The sequence below is a fragment of the Microchirus variegatus genome (genome assembly GCF_963457635.1).
Source record: "Microchirus variegatus genome assembly, chromosome: 19".
In the NCBI taxonomy this organism is placed as follows: Eukaryota; Metazoa; Chordata; class Actinopteri; order Pleuronectiformes; family Soleidae; genus Microchirus; species Microchirus variegatus.
In genome coordinates this window covers 107,413-125,000 of record NC_139820.1, presented here as the reverse complement: position 1 = coordinate 125,000, position 17,588 = coordinate 107,413, and the positions used below count along the sequence as shown (strand labels likewise).

The window sequence follows — 17,588 nt, the reverse complement described above, 5'->3', positions numbered from 1 at the left end:
GTGTGTGTGTGTGTGTGTGTGTGTGTGTGTCCTCAGATGAGCGTGAGGCCGTTCAGAAGAAGACCTTCACAAAGTGGGTCAACTCTCATCTGTCAAGAGTCTCCTGCAGAATCACTGACCTCTACATGGACCTGAGGGATGGACGCATGCTCATCAAACTGTTAGAGGTTCTGTCAGGAGAGAGACTGGTGAGTGTGTGTCTGTGTGTGTGTGTGTGTCTGTCTCATTTTAATATTTAATAATCCATGGAGATTAAATGATCCAATCAGATTGTTTTCCCAGACTCCTCCTCCAGGTTTTTAAACCACGCCCCCTCAGACAGGGTGGAGTTAACTGCAGAAGAGGCGGGGTTTACTTCCACTTTAACAAAGTGTGTGTTCCATGATTATGTGTGTGTCGACCTCAAGACTGAGCAGTGCTGTGTCTGACCACAAGGTGGCAGCAGCTGTGTGTGTGTGTGTACAGTAAGAATATCAAACACGCAGCAGGTGTGTCCTACTTCCTGTTTTCCACCGTTGCCGTCGGCGTCAGTTTGGAGGCGGAGACTTGTTGGCCTTCAGACGTCCTGATAAACGTGTGTGTGTGTGTGAGGGTGGGTGTGTGTGTGTGTGTGTGTGTGTACTCGTGTTATCAAACTTATAAAAAGGTTATAAAAAATAAGCTGATATGTGATGATTGACAGCTGATAATGTTGTGTGTGTGTGTGTGTGTGTGTGTGTGTGTGTGTGTGTGTGTGTGTGTGTGTGTGTGTGTGTGTGTGTGTGTGTGTGTGTGTGTGTGTGTGTGTGTGTGTGTGTGTGTGTGTGTGTGTGTGTGTGTGTGTGTGTGTGTGTCCAGCCCAAGCCGACCAAAGGTCGTATGAGGATCCACTGTCTGGAGAACGTGGACAAAGCTCTTCAGTTCCTGAAGGAGCAGAGGGTTCATCTGGAGAACATGGGCTCACATGACATCGTGGACGGGAACCACCGTCTGACGCTGGGCCTCATCTGGACCATCATCCTCCGCTTCCAGGTCTGTGTGTGTCTGTGTGTGTGTGTGTGTGTGTGACACACTGACTGTGTGTGTGTGTGTGTGTGTTACAGATCCAGGACATCAGTGTGGAGACAGAAGACAACAAAGAGAAGAGATCAGCTAAAGACGCTCTGCTGCTGTGGTGTCAGATGAAGACAGCAGGGTGAGACACACACACACACACACACACACAGGTGTTGGTGTGTGACTCTGGTCGTCATGGTAACCAGGTGTTTGTCCTCTGTGCCCAGGTATCCCAACGTAAACATTCACAACTTCACCACCAGCTGGAGAGACGGCATGGCGTTCAACGCTCTGATCCACAAACACAGGTGACGTCCTGCTCTGTCGCCATGGCAACAACGCTCTGAGTTCATGTCAATCAAATAACACGTGTGTGTGTGTGTGTGTGTGTTCAGACCTGACCTGATCGACTTTGACAAACTGAAGAAATCCAACGCTCACCACAACCTTCAGAACGCCTTTAACCTGGCAGAGCAACACCTGGGTCTGACCAAGCTGCTGGACCCAGAGGGTGAGACCAGAACCAGAACCTGGACCTGGACTGTGTAGACCAGGTTCACACTCGTTAACACCTGTGTGTGTGTGTGTGTCTCAGACATCAGTGTGGACCACCCTGATGAGAAGTCTGTCATCACCTACGTGGTCACGTATTATCACTACTTCTCTAAGATGAAGGCTCTGAAGGTGGAGGGCAAACGCATCGGGAAGGTGAGTAAGGGGGTGGGGCCAGAGGGAGGGGGCGGGGCCAGAGGAAGGTGAGGGAGGGGGCGGGGCAAGAGGAAAGGTGAGGGAGGGGGCGGGGCCAGAGGGAAGGTGAAGGAGGGGGTGGGGCCAGAGAGAAAGGTGACCCTGACAGGAGGTGTGTCTGTGTAGGTCCTGGACAACGCCATAGAGACGGAGAAGATGATCGAGAAGTACGAGTCTCTGGCCTCTGACCTGCTGGAGTGGATCGAACAGACCATAATAATCCTGAACAACAGGAAGTTTGCTAACTCTCTGCTGGGCGTCCAGCAGCAGCTGCAGGCGTTCAACACCTACAGGACTGTGGAGAAACCACCAAAGTAAGAACCTTTACCTTCACTTGACCTCTGACCTGTCTGTGTTTCAACTGTTCTGTCCTTCTGTCCTCCTGTCCTTCTGACCTTCTGACCTTCTGTCCTCCTGTCCTCCTGTCCTCCTGTCCTCCTGTCCTCCTGTCCTTCTGACCTTCTGTCCTCCTGTCCTCCTGTCCTTCTGACCTTCTGACCTTCTGTCCTCCTGTCCTCAGGTTCACAGAGAAGGGAAACCTGGAGGTTCTGCTCTTCACCATCCAGAGCAAGATGAGAGCCAACAACCAGAAGGTCTACATGCCCCGAGAGGGGAAACTCATCTCAGACATCAACAAGGTCAGAGCACCATCTTCATCTCCATCATCTTTACTGTTGTTGTTGTTAAAGTCCTGGTGAAGTTCATCACACTGTCATAATGAATCATTTGGTCAAATGTTAGCTCAGTGCTAACGTGTTTATGGTGTTTGTGGTGTTTGTGGCGTCAGGCCTGGGAGCGTCTGGAGAAGGCGGAGCATGAGCGAGAGCTGGCTCTGAGGACGGAGCTGATTCGTCAGGAGAAACTGGAACAGCTGGCTCGACGCTTCGACCGTAAGGCGGCGATGAGAGAGACGTGGCTGAGCGAGAACCAGCGCTTGGTGTCGCAGGTGAGAGGAAACCACGTCAGGACCAGGTCTCAAACTGTGTGGATTTGTCTTCTCAACACTGACTCTGTCTCCAGGACAACTTTGGGTTCGACCTTCAGGCCGTCGAAGCCGCCACCAAGAAGCACGAGGCCATCGAGACGGACATCGCGGCGTACGAGGAGCGCGTCCAGGCCGTGGTCTCTGTGGCGAGGGAGCTGGAGGCGGAGCATTATCACGACATCAAACGCGTCACGGCCAGGAAGGACAACGTGATCCGACTGTGGGAGTATCTGCTGGAGCTGCTGAAGGCTCGCAGGCTGAGGCTGGAGCAGAACCTGGGGCTGCAGAGGGTTTTCCAGGAGATGCTCTACATCATGGACTGGATGGACGAGATGAAGGTAACCATGGAGAAGAGGAGGAGGAGGAGTTAATCCACCACATTTAGAGTTCAGGATTAAGATCAGACTTCAGGTTTAAACTCTAAAAGTAGCTTATTAGTGTCGCAACACATCCACAGACACCACTAGGTGGCAGTAATGAGTCCATGACACAGTAACAACCTTAGGGGGCGCTACAGTAAACCCTGATCTCCTCTTGGCTCCAGATGCTGCTGCTGTCGCAGGATTACGGCAAACACCTGCTGGGCGTAGAAGATCTGCTGCAGAAACACGCGCTGGTGGAGGCCGACATCTCCATCCAGGCCGACCGCGTGAAGGCGGTCACCACCAACGCCACCAGGTTCTCCGGCTATGACAGCGGTGAGTCACAGTCTGAACACCCACCAACAGACTGATGATGGTGATAATGGTGATGATGATGGTGATGTTCTCCCTGTGCAGGCTACAAACCCTGTGACCCTCAGGTCATCCAGGACCGCGTGGCTCACCTGGAGTTCTGTTACCAGGAGCTGACTCAGCTCGCCGCCGAGCGCCGCGCTCGCCTGGAGGAATCCCGACGCCTCTGGAAGTTTTTCTGGGAGATGGCGGAGGAGGAAGGCTGGATCCGAGAGAAGGAGCAGATCCTGTCGTCTCTGGAGCACGGTAAGGACCTGACGGGGGCGCTGCGACTCCTCAGCCAGCAGCGCGCCCTAGAGGACGAGATGAGCGGCCGCGCCGGTCACCTGCAGCACACCATCGCTGAGGGCAGGGCTATGGTGGAGGCCGATCACTTTGCAGCCGTGAAGATTCAGGAGAGAATCGACGACCTGCAGGCCCAGTGGGTGTCGCTGGAGCAGCTCGCGGCCGCCAGGAAGAAGCGCCTGGAGGAGGCGCTGGCCCTGCACCAGTTCACGGCGGACGCAGACGACGTGGACGCCTGGACGCTGGACGCTCTCCGCATCGTCTCCAGCGGAGAGACGGGCCACGACGAGTTCTCCACCCAGGCTCTGGTCAGGAAACACAAGGACGCAGCAGCAGAGGTGGCCAGCTACCGGTCAGCCATCGACTCGCTCCACGAGCAGGCCGCCCTGCTGCCCAAAGAGGAGGTGGAGTCAGAGGAGGTGCGCGGTCGGCTGGCCGGCATCGAGGAGCGCTACAAGGAGGTGTGCGAGCTAACCAAGCTGCGGAAACAGGCGCTGCAGGACGCGCTGGCTCTCTACAAGATGTTCAGCGAGGCCGACGCCTGCGAGGTGTGGATCGACGAGAAGGAGCAGTGGCTGAACAGCATGGAGATCCCTGAGAGGCTGGAGGACCTGGAGGTGATCCAGCACAGGTAAGACCTGGTCCTGCTCACGTCTACGTGTCGACCACCACTGCACTCAGCTGCACTGTTTTTATCAGGTTTGAAAGTCTGGAGCCAGAGATGAACAACCAGGCGTCTCGCGTCGCCGTGGTGAACCAGATCGCCCGACAGCTGATGCACAACGGTCACCCGAGCGAGAAGGACATCAAGGTCCAGCAGGACAAACTCAACAACAGGTGCAAACACTGACCACTCACTCATTTAGATCTGATCTATTCAAATATTTAAAGTCTGTAATATCTGTTCTCTGCCACCAGGTGGAGCCAGTTCCGTGACCTCGTGGACCTGAAGAAGGAGTCCTTGAACTCGGCTCTGGGTGTGCAGAACTACCACCTGGACTGCAACGAGACCAAGTCCTGGATCAAAGAGAAGACCAAAGTGATCGAGTCGACACAGGAGCTGGGGAACGACCTGACCGGCGTGATGTCGCTGCAGAGGAAACTCACCGGCATGGAGCGAGACTTGGCCGCCATCGAGGACAAGCTGAGTGACCTGCGGGGCGAGGCCCAGCGTCTGGCAGAGGAACATCCTGACCAGGCCAAGGCCATCACCGGGCGACTGGCTGAGATCACCGCCGTCTGGGAGGAGATGAAGACCACGCTGAAGAACCGTGAAGAGTCTCTGGGCGAGGCCAGGAAGCTGCAGCAGTTCCTGCGCGAGCTGGACGACTTCCAGTCGTGGTTGTCCCGCACTCAGACGGCCATCGCCTCAGAGGACGTGGCCAACACGCTGACCGAGGCCGAGAAGCTGATGGCTCAGCACGAGGGCATCAAGAACGAGATCCAGAACTACGAGGAGGACTACCAGAAGATGAGGGACATGGGTGAGATGGTGACGCAGGGACAGACGGACGCTCAGTACATGTTCCTCAGACAGAGGCTGCAGGCGCTCGACGTCGGCTGGAACGAGCTGCACAAGATGTGGGAGAACCGGCAGAACCTTCTGTCCCAGTCTCACAGCTACCAACTGTTCCTGAGGGACACCAAGCAGGCCGAGGCCTTCCTCAACAACCAGGTACACCTGAGACCAGAGACCCAGACCAGGTACACCTGAGACCACAGACCAGGTACACCCTGAGACCCAGAGACCCAGACCAGGTACACCCTGAGACCCTGAGACCCAGACCAGGTACACCCTGAGACCCTGAGACCCAGAGACCCAGACGAGGTACACCCTGAGACCCTGGGACCCAGACCAGGTACACCCTGAGACCCAGACCAAGTACACCCTGAGACCCTGAGACCCAGACCAGGTACACCCTGAGACCCTGGGACCCAGACCAGGTACACCCTGAGACCCAGACCAAGTACACCCTGAGACCCAGACCAGGTACACCGTGAGACCCAGAGACCCAGACCAGGTACACCCTGAGACCCTGAGACCCAGACCAGGTACACCATGAGACCCAGAGACCCAGATCAGGTACACCCTGAGACCCAGAGACCCAGACCAGGTACACCCTGAGACCCAGACCAGATACACCCTGAGACCCTGAGACCCAGATCAGGTAAACCCAGCGACCTCAAGACTCAGAGCAGGTCAGATCCAGGTCAGATCCAGTTCAGGATGTGTCTGAGTCTGACGAGGTCTTGTATCTTCTCAGGAGTACGTCCTGGCTCACACTGAGATGCCTGCCACGCTGGAAGGAGCCGAGGCTTCCATCAAGAAGCAGGAGGACTTCATGACCACCATGGACGCCAACGAGGAGAAGATCAATGGCGTGGTGGAGGCCGGACGCCGTCTGGCCAGCGACGGCAACATCAACGCTGAGCGCATCCAGGAGAGAGTGACGTCCATCGACGACAGGTCTGTGACGGTTAAATGTCATGAAGAGTTGTGATGTTGACTTTGGTCCAATCAGAGTCCAGGATGTGTAAAAGTGGGGCGTGTCGTTGTGTTTTAGACATAAGAAGAACAGGGAGGCAGCAGTGGAGCTGATGATGAGGCTGAAGGACAACAGAGACCTGCAGAGGTTCCTGCAGGACTGTCAGGAGGTCAGTCACATCAGGTCACATCAGGTCACCTGAGGTCACATCAGGTCACATGAGGTCACATGAGGTCACCTGGCATTGAACCCTGTTCCATGTGTGTTGTCCACAGTTGTCTCTGTGGATCAATGAGAAGATGCTCACAGCCCAGGACCAGACCTACGACGAGGCCAGAAACCTGCACAGCAAGTGGCTGAAGCACCAGGCCTTCATGGCCGAGCTGCAGTCCAACAAAGAGTGGCTGGACAAGATCCAGAAGGTAGGGGGCGCTGTCCTGACCTCAGGTCTCTGTCAACCATGTGACTCTGAGCAGGAAATGACTGTGTGTGTGTGTGTGTGTGTGTGTGTGCAGGACGGTGCACTGCTGGTGTCAGAGAAGCCAGAGACGGAGTCAGTGGTGACGGAGAAGCTGTCGGCGCTCCACGCCATGTGGGAGGAGCTTGAGTCGACCACGCAGACCAAAGCTCAGTGTCTGTTTGACGCTAACAAGACGGAGCTGTTCACGCAGAGCTGCGCTGACCTGGACAAGTGGCTGGTGGGTCTGGAGGGTCAGATCCAGTCTGATGACTACGGCAAAGACCTGACCTCTGTCAACATCCTGCTCAAGAAGCAGCAGGTAGGCTCCGCCTCCAGCGCCGCGTCGCTCACATGTGATAATAAACCTGTACGTAAACGTCCATCTTCGTCCTGGTCCACCCGACGCAGATGCTGGAGAAGCAGGTGGAGGTGCGTCAGAAGGAGGTGGTGGAGCTGCAGACCCAGGTCCAGGCTCTGGGTCAAGAGGTCAAAGACGCTGACGAGGTGGACGGACGCCGACAGGTCGTCCACCACAAGTTCCAGGAGCTGCTGGAGCCGCTCAGGCGACGCAGGAACTTCCTGGTGGCGTCCAGAGAAGTTCACCAGTTCAACCGAGACGTGGAGGACGAGATCGTACGTAAAATCAGAGCGTCTGACTGTGCTGTAGGGGGCGCTCACAGCACGAGGTCATGTGATGTGTGTGTGTGTGTGTGTTACAGCTGTGGGTTCAGGAGAGAGTTCCCGTGGCTGCGTCCACTGACCACGGCAACAACCTTCAGACGGTGCAGCTGCTCATCAAGAAGAACCAGGTGAGACGCTTGTCGAGCGCTCACTGCTCCTCAGTGGTTGTTTTTAAACGGCCTCTGACCTCTGACCTCTGACCTCTGACCTTAGACCCTGCAGAGGGAGATCCAGGGCCATCAGCCGCGCATCGACGACATCCTGGAGCGCAGTCAGAGCCTCCTGCAGGACGAGTCGTCCGGCGCCGATGTCATCCGTCAGCGCCTGGCTCAGCTGCAGGAGCTGTGGCGTCAGCTGATGGAGGAGGCGGAGCTTCGTCACGGGCGCCTGCAGGAGGCGCACAAGGCTCAGCAGTACTACTTTGACGCCGCAGAGGCCGAGGCCTGGATGAGCGAGCAGGAGCTGTACATGATGTCAGAGGAGAAGGCCAAGGTGGGTGTGTCAGGGGGCGGAGTCACTCTGATGACCTCTCCGTGGCCCCGCCCCCTCTGATGGATGGATTGTTGTTACAGGACGAGCTGAGCGCCGTCACCATGTTAAAGAAACATCAGATCATGGAGCAGGCGGTGGAGGATTATGCTGAGAACGTTCACCTGCTGTCAAAGACCAGCAGAGGGCTGGTGACTGACACACACCCTGAGAGGTAACACACACACACACACACACACACACACACACACACACACACACCCTGAGAGGTAACACACACACACACACACACACACACACACACACACACACACACACACACACACACACACACACACCCTGAGAGGTAACACACACACACACACACACACACACACACACACCCTGAGAGGTAACACACACACACACACACACACACACACACACACACACCCTGAGAGGTAACACACACACACACACACACACACACACCCTGAGAGGTAACACACACACACACACACACACACCCTGAGAGGTAACACACACACACACACACACACACACACACACACACACACACACACACACACACACACACACACACCCTGAGAGGTAACACACACACACACACACACACACACACCCTGAGAGGTAACACACACACACACACACCCTGAGAGGTAACACACACACACACACACACACAGAGGTATGCTATGGTTGCTAGCTCACATCACTTCCTGTCTGCAGCTGTTATCAAACTTATATATAGGTTATAAAAAAAAGGCTGATATGTGATGATTGACAGCTGATAAAGTGTGTGTGTGTGTGTGTGTGTGTGTGTGTGTGTGTGTGTGTATGTGTGTGTGTGTCAGTGAGCGTATTAGCATGCGTCAGTCTCAGGTTGATAAACTTTACGCCGGCCTGAAGGACCTGTCTGAAGAGAGGCGGGGCAAACTGGACGAGAGGCTCCGCCTCTTCCAGCTGAACCGAGAGGTCGACGACCTCGAGCAGTGGATCGCAGAGAGGGAGGTGGTGGCCGGGTCACATGAGCTGGGACAGGACTACGAACACGTGACGGTACGACACAGGAAGTAACCACAGGAAGTAACAGCTACTACAGGAAGTAACAGCTACTGCAGGAAGTAACGACAGGAAGTAACAGCTACTACAGGAAGTAGCATCTCTTATGAGATGTCTCTATCTTCTTATTGTGTATGCAAGAAAATAAATAAAGTGCAGGAAGTAAAACAGGAAGTATGAGCGTGTCCATGTTTTCCATCCAACTGACCTCTGACCTCTCTCCTCAGATGTTGCAGGAGCGTTTCCGTGAATTTGCCCGCGACACAGGAAACATCGGTCAGGAGCGCGTGGACGGCGTGAACCGCCTGGCGGACGAGCTGATCAACACGGGCCACGGCGACGCCGCCACGGTGGCCGAGTGGAAGGACGGTCTGAACGAGGCGTGGGCCGACCTGCTGGAGCTCATCGACACCAGGACGCAGATCCTCGCCGCCTCCTTCGAGCTCCACAAGTTCTACCACGACGCCAAGGAGATCCTGGGACGCATCGTGGACAAACAGAAGAAGCTGCCGGAGGACGTCGGCCGAGACCAGAACACGGTGGAGACTCTGCAGAGGATGCACACCACCTTTGAACATGACATCCAGGCTCTGGGGACACAGGTCTGAGTCTACACCTTCACAGGGAGGGAGGGGCTTAGTTCATCATCATCTAATGTGACCTTTGACCCCCGTGTGGCAGGTGCGGCAGCTGCAGGAGGACGCCGTGCGCCTCCAGTCGGCGTACGCTGGAGACAAAGCAGACGACATCCAGCGGCGGGAGAGCGAGGTGTTGGAGGCGTGGCGAGGCCTGCTGGAGGCGTGTGACGGGCGAAGGCTCCGCCTCCTGGACACGGGCGATAAATTCCGGTTCTTCAGCATGGTCCGAGACCTGATGCTGTGGATGGACGACGTGATCCGACTCATCGAGGCTCAGGAGAAACCCAGGTACGCAGAGATATGAACAGCAGGGGGCGCTGTATGGTCTGTGAGAGGTGTGTGACGCTGACTTCCTGTGTGATGCTGACTTCCTGTGTGACGCTGACTTCCTGTGTGACTCTTGACTTCCCGTGTGGCGCTGACTTCCTGTGTGACGCTGACTTCCTGTGTGACGCTGACTTCCTGTGTGACGCTGACTTCCTGTGTGACGCTGACTTCCCGTGTGACGCTGACTTCCCGTGTGACTCTTGACTTCCCGTGTGGCACTGACTTCCTGTGTGACGCTGACTTCCTGTGTGACGCTGACTTCCTGTGTGACGCTGACTTCCTGTGTGACTCTTGACTTCCCGTGTGACGCTGACTTCCCGTGTGACTCTTGACTTCCCGTGTGACGCTGACTTCCTGTCTGACGCTGACTTCCTGTCTGACGCTGACTTCCTGTGTGACTCTTGACTTCCCGTGTGACGCTGACTTCCCGTGTGACTCTTGACTTCCCGTGTGACGCTGACTTCCTGTCTGACGCTGACTTCCTGTCTGACGCTGACTTCCTGTGTGACGCTGACTTCCTGTGTGACGCTGACTTCCTGTGTGACGCTGACTTCCTGTGTGACGCTGACTTCCTGTGTGACGCTGACTTCCTGTGTGACGCTGACTTCCTGTGTGACGCTGACTTCCTGTGTGACTCTTGACTTCCCGTGTGACGCTGACTTCCTGTGTGACTCTTGACTTCCCGTGTGACGCTGACTTCCTGTCTGACGCTGACTTCCTGTGTGGCGCTGACTTCCTGTGTGCAGGGACGTGTCGTCAGTGGAGCTGCTGATGAACAATCATCAGGGCATCAAAGCAGAGATCGACGCTCGTAACGACAGCTTCACGTCGTGCATCGAGCTCGGTAAAGCTCTGCTCGCCAGGAAACACTTCGCCTCTGACGCCGTGAGTGATGTCATCACTGTGACACGCTTTTTAAATGCTTTTATTTTGAAAATGAGTCACAGAGACACAATCAGATTAACATTTAATCAGATTAACATTTAATCAGATTAACCCATAATCCAACAGATCAAAGAGAAGTTGCTACAGTTGACAGACAAGAGGAAAGAGATGATTGACAAGTGGGAGGATCGATGGGATTGTCTCCGACTCAGTAAGACTCCGCCTTCTTCTTCATGTTTGTTAAAGTTGACCTGACTCCGCCCTAAACCCCGCCCCTCTCCCCCTCAGTCCTGGAGGTGCATCAGTTCTCTCGTGACGCGGGCGTGGCGGAGGCGTGGCTTCTGGGTCAGGAGCCGTACCTGTCGAGCAGAGAGATGGGTCAGAGCGTGGACGAGGTGGAGAAGCTCATCAAACGCCACGAGGCCTTCGAGAAGTCGGCCGCCACCTGGGAGGAGCGATTCTCCGCCCTGGAGAGGCTGACCACGGTGAGTGTTTGGTCACGTGACCGCAGACTCCTCCTCCTGAGGCTCGGGCCAATCACAGGCCTGCGTGTGTTTCAGATGGAGCTGTTGGAGGTGCGGCGACAGCAGGAGGAGGAGGAGCTACGGAGGAAGCCGCCGTCACCTGAGCCGGCGCCGACTCAGCAGGAGGAGGAGCCTCAGCTGCACAGGTGGGCGGAGCTCTGCTAACCAGACTACATTATAATCTGATGATAATCTGACTAAGTGATTGATGGCTAACTGTGTGTGTGTGTGTGTGTGTGCAGCGGTGTGGCGTCTCAGAACGGCGTGGCATCAGATCAGGACTCTCCTCGGGTCAGTGAACGTCTCATCGTCATCATCAGACTTTTCTTATTGTTTGCTCATTAACCAGCGTGATGATCTCATGTGATGATGTCATGTGATGATGTCATGTGATGATGTCATACGTACAGGACGCCGTAGACGACCTGGTGAACGGCGTGGCCGAGCGAAGCTCCAAGGAGGCGAGTCCGACGCCGTCGCCCACGTCCGGCAGGAAGAGCAAGACGAGCCAGTCGTCCACGCTGCCGGCCAAGACGCCGCCGTCACAGCTGGAGGGTCTGCTGCACCGCAAACACCAGTGGGAGGGGCATAACAAGAAGGCGTCCAACAGGTGAGCTGAGCTGACACGCCCCCTCTCTGACACGCCCTCCTCTCTACTTCCTGTTACTCATGTGACCTCGCTGCTCTGTGATTGACAGGTCGTGGCACAACGTGTACTGCGTCATCAACAACAACCAGGAGGTGGCGTTCTACAAGGACAGCAAGGCGGCGGCTCAAGGCTCCGCCTACCACCACGAGACGCCCGTCAGCCTGAAGGACGCCGCGTGTGAGGTGGCGTCAGATTATAAGAAGAAGAAGCATGTGTTCAAGCTCAAGTACGTGTGTCCTTATAATCAGATTAAACAGAAGAAGAAATGTAATCTCATGTTCACTGTAATCTGAACAGTAAATCAGATTACATCAGATTACAGTAATCAGATTATCTTGTGTTTTCAGGGCGATCGATGGAAACGAGTATTTGTTTCAAGCCAAAGATGAAGTGAGTTTTTTTTTCTTTTTATTTGTTGTTGTTTGTTAAATTGTTGTTGTTGTTGTTGTTAAAACCCTGCGTCACTGTGCTGCCCCCTGCAGGAGGAGATGAGCACCTGGATTCAGGCCGTCCTGAACGCCGCCACAGACGAGCGCTCCAGCGTCCAGGGCGCCGAGCCCGGCACGCCGGTGTCTGGGCGCGCTCAGACGCTGCCCGCCGCCGTCACTCTCGCCACAGAGTCCAGTCCTGGGAAACGAGAGAAGGATAAAGAGAAAGAGAAGGAGAAACGCTTCAGTCTGTTCAGCAAGAAGAAACAGTAGAAGAAGAAGAAGAAGAAGAAAGTCCGCCGTCGCCACCGCGTCACTAACCTTTATTTTCTGAAACTGGAATCAGACGTTTCGCCGCACGCCACGGTCGCCGCCCACCGCTAACAATCGCACTGTTCGAAAAACAATCAGACCTGATGATGTCATCATCAGTGATATCATCGATGATGTCATCATCAGTGATATCATCAGTGATGACATCATCAGTGATGACATCATCCCCAAACATCTCCGGAGTGCGAGGTCGACTTTGATTTTTTCCCGTGTGGTTTTTTTGCTTCAACATCGCGGTGACGTCATCGTCGTGATGATGACGTCACCGCGATGACGTCACAGGGACCACGTTTATTTTTGTTTGTGAAAAGTTTCTATTGTTTTTGTTTTTTTCTGGACCAAGAGTTTCTTTTCTCGTTTTTTTTCCTCTCGTCTTCCTCCTCCTCTTCCTCTTCCTCCTCGCCACCATTTCCTGTGTCTTACCAACAGCCAATCAGCTGTGAGCAGGTGTGTGATGTAATCACTTGCATGCTGTGTCACCTGAAACCTTGTGTTTTTTTTCTACTTCCTGTTTGGTTCTGATGCTGATGATGTAACATAAACACTAAAGCTTTGATGTTGATGGAAAGGGGGCGGAGCCACTGTGGAGTCGCTTGCTTTGTCGCTCTGTCACTCTTCCTCTCTCTCTCTCTCTCGTACTGAACATGTATGGAAGTAAGCGCCACCTATAGGAATGAGTCAATATTTAAACAGACATTAGAACATTAAGCTTCTCTCATGTATCGACCTGTAGTCTCTCTCTCGCTCTCTCTCTCTCTCTCTCTGTGATGTCATTAAAGCTTTTAAACTTTAAACTGTTTGACCTCTCATCTTTGACCTTCAGTGACCTTTGACCACATTTCACCACCAGGTGTCAGTGTTTCCTCAGCTGAGCCACGCACAAGAAACACTACGTTAAAGTGATTCATAAAAAGCCTCAGAGTGATGCCTCCTGTCCTCAGAGAAGATCTCTGACGTCACTTCAAGTGCTGCTAAGTGTTAGCTGCTGTAGTTAGCAGCTAAGTGTTAGCTGGTGCAGTTAGCAGCTAAGTGTTAGCTGGAGCAGTTAGCAGCTAAGTGTTAGCTGCTTCAGTCAGCAGCTAAGTGTTAGCTGGTTCAGTTAGCAGCTAAGTATTAGCTGGTGCAGTTAGCAGCTAAGTGTTAGCTGCTTCAGTTAGCAGCTAAGTGTTAGCTGCTGCAGTTAGAAGTTAAATGTTAGCAGCTAAGTGTTAGCAGCTTAGTGTTAGCTGCTGCAGTTAGCGGCTAAGTGTTAGCTGCTGCAGTTAGCAGTTAACTGTTAGCTACTGCAGTTAGCAGTTAAGTGTTAGCTGCTACTGTTAGTGGCTAAGTGTTAGCTGCTGCAGTTAGCGGCTAAGTGTTAGCTGCTACTGTTAGCAGCTAAGTGTTAGCAGCTACTAAATTGAGGTCAGTTTTAACGTTTGCCAGCACTCCTTGCTTCCTTCACTCCTTACTTCCTTCACTCCTTGCTTCCTTCACTCCTTACTTCCTTCACTCCTTACTTCCTCCACTCCTTGCTTTCTTCATTCCTTGCTTCCTTCACTCCTTACTTCCTTCACTCCTTACTTCCTTCACTCCTTACTTCCTCCACTCCTTACTTCCTTCATTCCTTGCTTCCTTCACTCCTTACTTCCTTCACTCCTTACTTCCTTCACTTCTTACTTCCTCCACTTCTTACTTCCTTCACTCCTTACTTCCTCCACTCCTTACTTCCTTCACTCCTTACTTCCTTCACTCCTTACTTCCTCCACTCCTTACTTCCTTCATTCCTTGCTTCCTTCACTCCTTACTTCCTTCACTTCTTACTTCCTCCACTTCTTACTTCCTTCACTCCTTACTTCCTCCACTCCTTACTTCCTTCACTCCTTACTTCCTTCACTCCTTACTTCCTCCACTTCTTACTTCCTTCACTCCTTACTTCCTCCACTCCTTACTTCCTTCACTCCTTGCTTCCTCCACTCCTTACTTCCTTCACTCCTTACTTCCTTCACTCCTTACTTCCTTCACTCCTTACTTCCTTCACTCCTTACTTCCTCCACTCCTTACTTCCTTCACTCCTTACTTCCTTCACTCCTTACTTCCTCCACTCCTTTTGTTGAGGAAGTTTAATTTATGAAGACACTTTTATATCTATGACATTAAATATTTTACAATTACTTCTGTGTGTGTGTGTCTGTGTGTGTGTGTGTGTGTGTGTGCGACTAAAGATGAAATATATAAATATAGTTCAAAGAGAATTACTTAAACTACATTTAAACACAATAGTGTCTTTAACATCACACACACACACACACACACACGTACACACTCACACACACTCTAAGTGATATATATAAGATAAGAAGTCCTATATATATATGCATGTATAAGTCTAATAAGTCTATATTTATATATATATATATATATATATACACTCTGCACTGCTGTAATATATCTATTTTCAACATGGTACTGTATATTTTAATAAAAATGAATAAAAAAATAATATATATGTATTGTATTAAAAGTATTTTATATGTTCATTTATCAACAGTCTGTAGGTGGCGGTAATGAGGCTTAAGTACTTGGCGTCTCCCGCCACTCAAACAGTAGAACAAGGAAGTAGCTGCTGTACTAACTGAAGAGCTCGTACTCGTGTACTCTGCGAGTATGTACTTCGGTGTGTACTTCGGTGTGTACTTCAGTCGTACTTCAGTCATACTTCAGTCAAGTATGTACTTGAGAAAGGCCTCTCGCTTCCCTCGTCATCGTGACGTCACATAAAGGCTCTGTGCTAGGCTAACGTTAGCCTGGAACAGGGCAGCCAATCACACGCGCAGGGGGCGGATCCTCGTCTGCTATTGGTGGGGGAAAGTGACGTGACGTGCGTATCTTTTCGACGCAACACTAAATCAGAATCGACGTACGTTCGATATCTTACGGAAATATCCACAACAAACATGGCGGAGGGTGAGTTCATTGTTCACTTTGGCTCGCGCTCTTTTCGCGGGTTTATGTCATTTTCGAGTGTTTGTCTCGTGTTTTCACTTCGTTTTCAGGAGTCGTTCGTTCACTTTAAACAACGCGACTCTCATTTAGCGCTAAGTCAGGACTCGTTACCGTCACAGACCGCTAGCGGAATGCTAAGCTAATTTAGCGCCATTGGCGAGGCGGCGCAGACAGAAGAGAAAGTGGAGAATGAAGGAGAATAAAGTCTAACAGAGGAGGAAAAGTGACACTGAAACACACACACACACACACACACACACACAGTGGTCACGTGGTTTACGTCCATGTTAAAGAGTAGCGGTGTCACGTGTCCTCACAGCAGCGTTCACTTCACACACACACCAAACCCCGTGGAAGAATCAGTCAATTTATCTCTGTGTGTGTGTGTGTGTGCGCGCACGTGAAGTGACCGGAAGTGAAGCTCAGTGACATCATCAGTGGAAGATGCTGATCAATTCAAACATGCGCGTGAGCAAAGCTGCAGATGCTGATCCAGGATCATCTGTGAGGACAATGTCTCCTGAGCTGGAATTATATATTCATGTCTTTGTCTTCACTGTGGGACAGACTGTGTCAACCACTCACTCTCCCACACCAAAGTCCATAGAGAAAACCAGTGATATTGGTGTGAGAGAGTGAGTGACTTTGGTGTGGGAGAGTGAGTGACTTTGGTGTGGGAGAGTGAGTGGTATAGAAACATGTTAAAGACGTGTTTTTCTCTGTTCTTTCAGATCACACAGATGCTGACCAGTCCATGGAGACACACACACCAGTAAGACACACACACACACACACACACACACACACACCCCCTTAAAGGAACAGTGCTACATTTTGATGACGTGTTAGTGTTTATCATGTTATTGTTTTCACTACAGTTGACTGTTTATTGTTTAGTGATTTAAATGTCATGATAAAGTCTTAAGGCAGATTTCCACTAGACGCAGTCGCTACAGTCGTTACAGTCGTTAGTCGTTATTCGTCCTCTGACCGACGTCCATCTCCACCGGGCGATTGAACTGCTGAGACACTCCACAGCGCCCCCTGGTGGAAATGCTCTCATTGATTAGAACGGAAGCGATTTGCAACCGCTGGAAATCTGCCTTTAGTTTGGACGGGTGACATCAGTAAACATGAGAGGACACACCCAGAACCTGTGATTGTTGTTGTTGTTAATCCTGTAGGTGTCTGAGAACACACACACAGAGTACAGCCTGACTGAGAGTCTGCAGGTAACACACACACACACAGACTCACACGTTGTTGTTGTCTCCAGAGGACGATGGACACACACACTCACACACACATGTTGTTGTTGTTGTCCTCAGAGGACGATGGATCAGGAGAAGCCGAGTTCAGAGAAGATTTCCAAACAGAAAGTTGATCTTCAGGCTCTGCCGACCCGAGCGTATCTGGACCAGACTGTGGTTCCTATTCTGCTGCAGGGTCTGTCCATGCTCGCTAAAGACAGGTGAGACAACCACGCTGCTAATGCTAATGCTGATGCTAATGCTAATGCTGCTGACTCTGTTGTTTTTCAGACCTCCAAACCCCATCGAGTACCTGGCTGCGTATCTGCTGAAGAACAAGAGTCAGTTTGAAGAGAGAAACTGACTCTGTGTGTTTGTTTGTTTGTTTGTTTGTTAGTTTGTGTTTTTATTATTTCACATTAAAGTTTTCCTCCATGTGAACAGAAGCTGCACAGTCTGGGCTTTTATTCTGAAAAACCACTGACGACTCGTAGGGACACGCTGACAGGAAACATTTGCTCTGGCTCCGCCCAGTGACAGTGTTGAGGTCCCTGTTGTGTCTGTCCACCAGGGGGCGCCGTCAGACAAAGAAACCATGAAACTGA

The 17,588-nt window shown here is 52.3% G+C and overlaps 2 protein-coding genes across 3 annotated transcripts in view; both read left to right on the top strand.

Annotated features, from left to right (window-relative positions):
* LOC310941106 (spectrin beta chain, non-erythrocytic 1-like) overlaps positions 1-13,528 on the top strand; it is a 20,862-nt gene extending 7,334 nt beyond the window's left edge. For both annotated transcript variants that reach the window (XM_083906197.1, XM_083906198.1), the window contains 34 exons: positions 37-188; positions 838-1,011; positions 1,083-1,174; positions 1,263-1,343; positions 1,431-1,546; positions 1,631-1,743; positions 1,909-2,096; positions 2,303-2,420; positions 2,570-2,728; positions 2,803-3,105; positions 3,312-3,465; positions 3,547-4,417; positions 4,486-4,623; positions 4,705-5,461; positions 6,051-6,253; positions 6,351-6,441; positions 6,548-6,694; positions 6,788-7,051; positions 7,141-7,365; positions 7,452-7,541; positions 7,627-7,905; positions 7,986-8,116; positions 8,757-8,961; positions 9,192-9,566; positions 9,646-9,890; positions 10,676-10,814; positions 10,941-11,025; positions 11,103-11,299; positions 11,375-11,484; positions 11,581-11,629; positions 11,749-11,948; positions 12,037-12,213; positions 12,335-12,377; positions 12,470-13,528. In XM_083906197.1, coding sequence (XP_083762323.1) covers positions 37-188; positions 838-1,011; positions 1,083-1,174; positions 1,263-1,343; positions 1,431-1,546; positions 1,631-1,743; positions 1,909-2,096; positions 2,303-2,420; positions 2,570-2,728; positions 2,803-3,105; positions 3,312-3,465; positions 3,547-4,417; positions 4,486-4,623; positions 4,705-5,461; positions 6,051-6,253; positions 6,351-6,441; positions 6,548-6,694; positions 6,788-7,051; positions 7,141-7,365; positions 7,452-7,541; positions 7,627-7,905; positions 7,986-8,116; positions 8,757-8,961; positions 9,192-9,566; positions 9,646-9,890; positions 10,676-10,814; positions 10,941-11,025; positions 11,103-11,299; positions 11,375-11,484; positions 11,581-11,629; positions 11,749-11,948; positions 12,037-12,213; positions 12,335-12,377; positions 12,470-12,688 — 6,890 coding nt within the window. In that variant the 3' untranslated portion in view covers positions 12,689-13,528. The remainder of the gene's footprint in view (positions 1-36; positions 189-837; positions 1,012-1,082; positions 1,175-1,262; positions 1,344-1,430; positions 1,547-1,630; positions 1,744-1,908; positions 2,097-2,302; positions 2,421-2,569; positions 2,729-2,802; positions 3,106-3,311; positions 3,466-3,546; positions 4,418-4,485; positions 4,624-4,704; positions 5,462-6,050; positions 6,254-6,350; positions 6,442-6,547; positions 6,695-6,787; positions 7,052-7,140; positions 7,366-7,451; positions 7,542-7,626; positions 7,906-7,985; positions 8,117-8,756; positions 8,962-9,191; positions 9,567-9,645; positions 9,891-10,675; positions 10,815-10,940; positions 11,026-11,102; positions 11,300-11,374; positions 11,485-11,580; positions 11,630-11,748; positions 11,949-12,036; positions 12,214-12,334; positions 12,378-12,469) is intronic.
* A 2,123-nt stretch (positions 13,529-15,651) lies between these two features.
* Positions 15,652-17,423, top strand: dpy30 (dpy-30 histone methyltransferase complex regulatory subunit). The gene is made up of 5 exons (XM_083906328.1): positions 15,652-15,694; positions 16,465-16,505; positions 16,918-16,965; positions 17,062-17,204; positions 17,275-17,423. The coding sequence occupies exons 1-5, from the start codon at positions 15,685-15,687 to the stop codon at positions 17,345-17,347; spliced, it is 315 nt and encodes a 104-aa protein (XP_083762454.1). The 5' UTR covers positions 15,652-15,684; the 3' UTR covers positions 17,348-17,423.
* Positions 17,424-17,588: the final 165 nt, after the last annotated feature.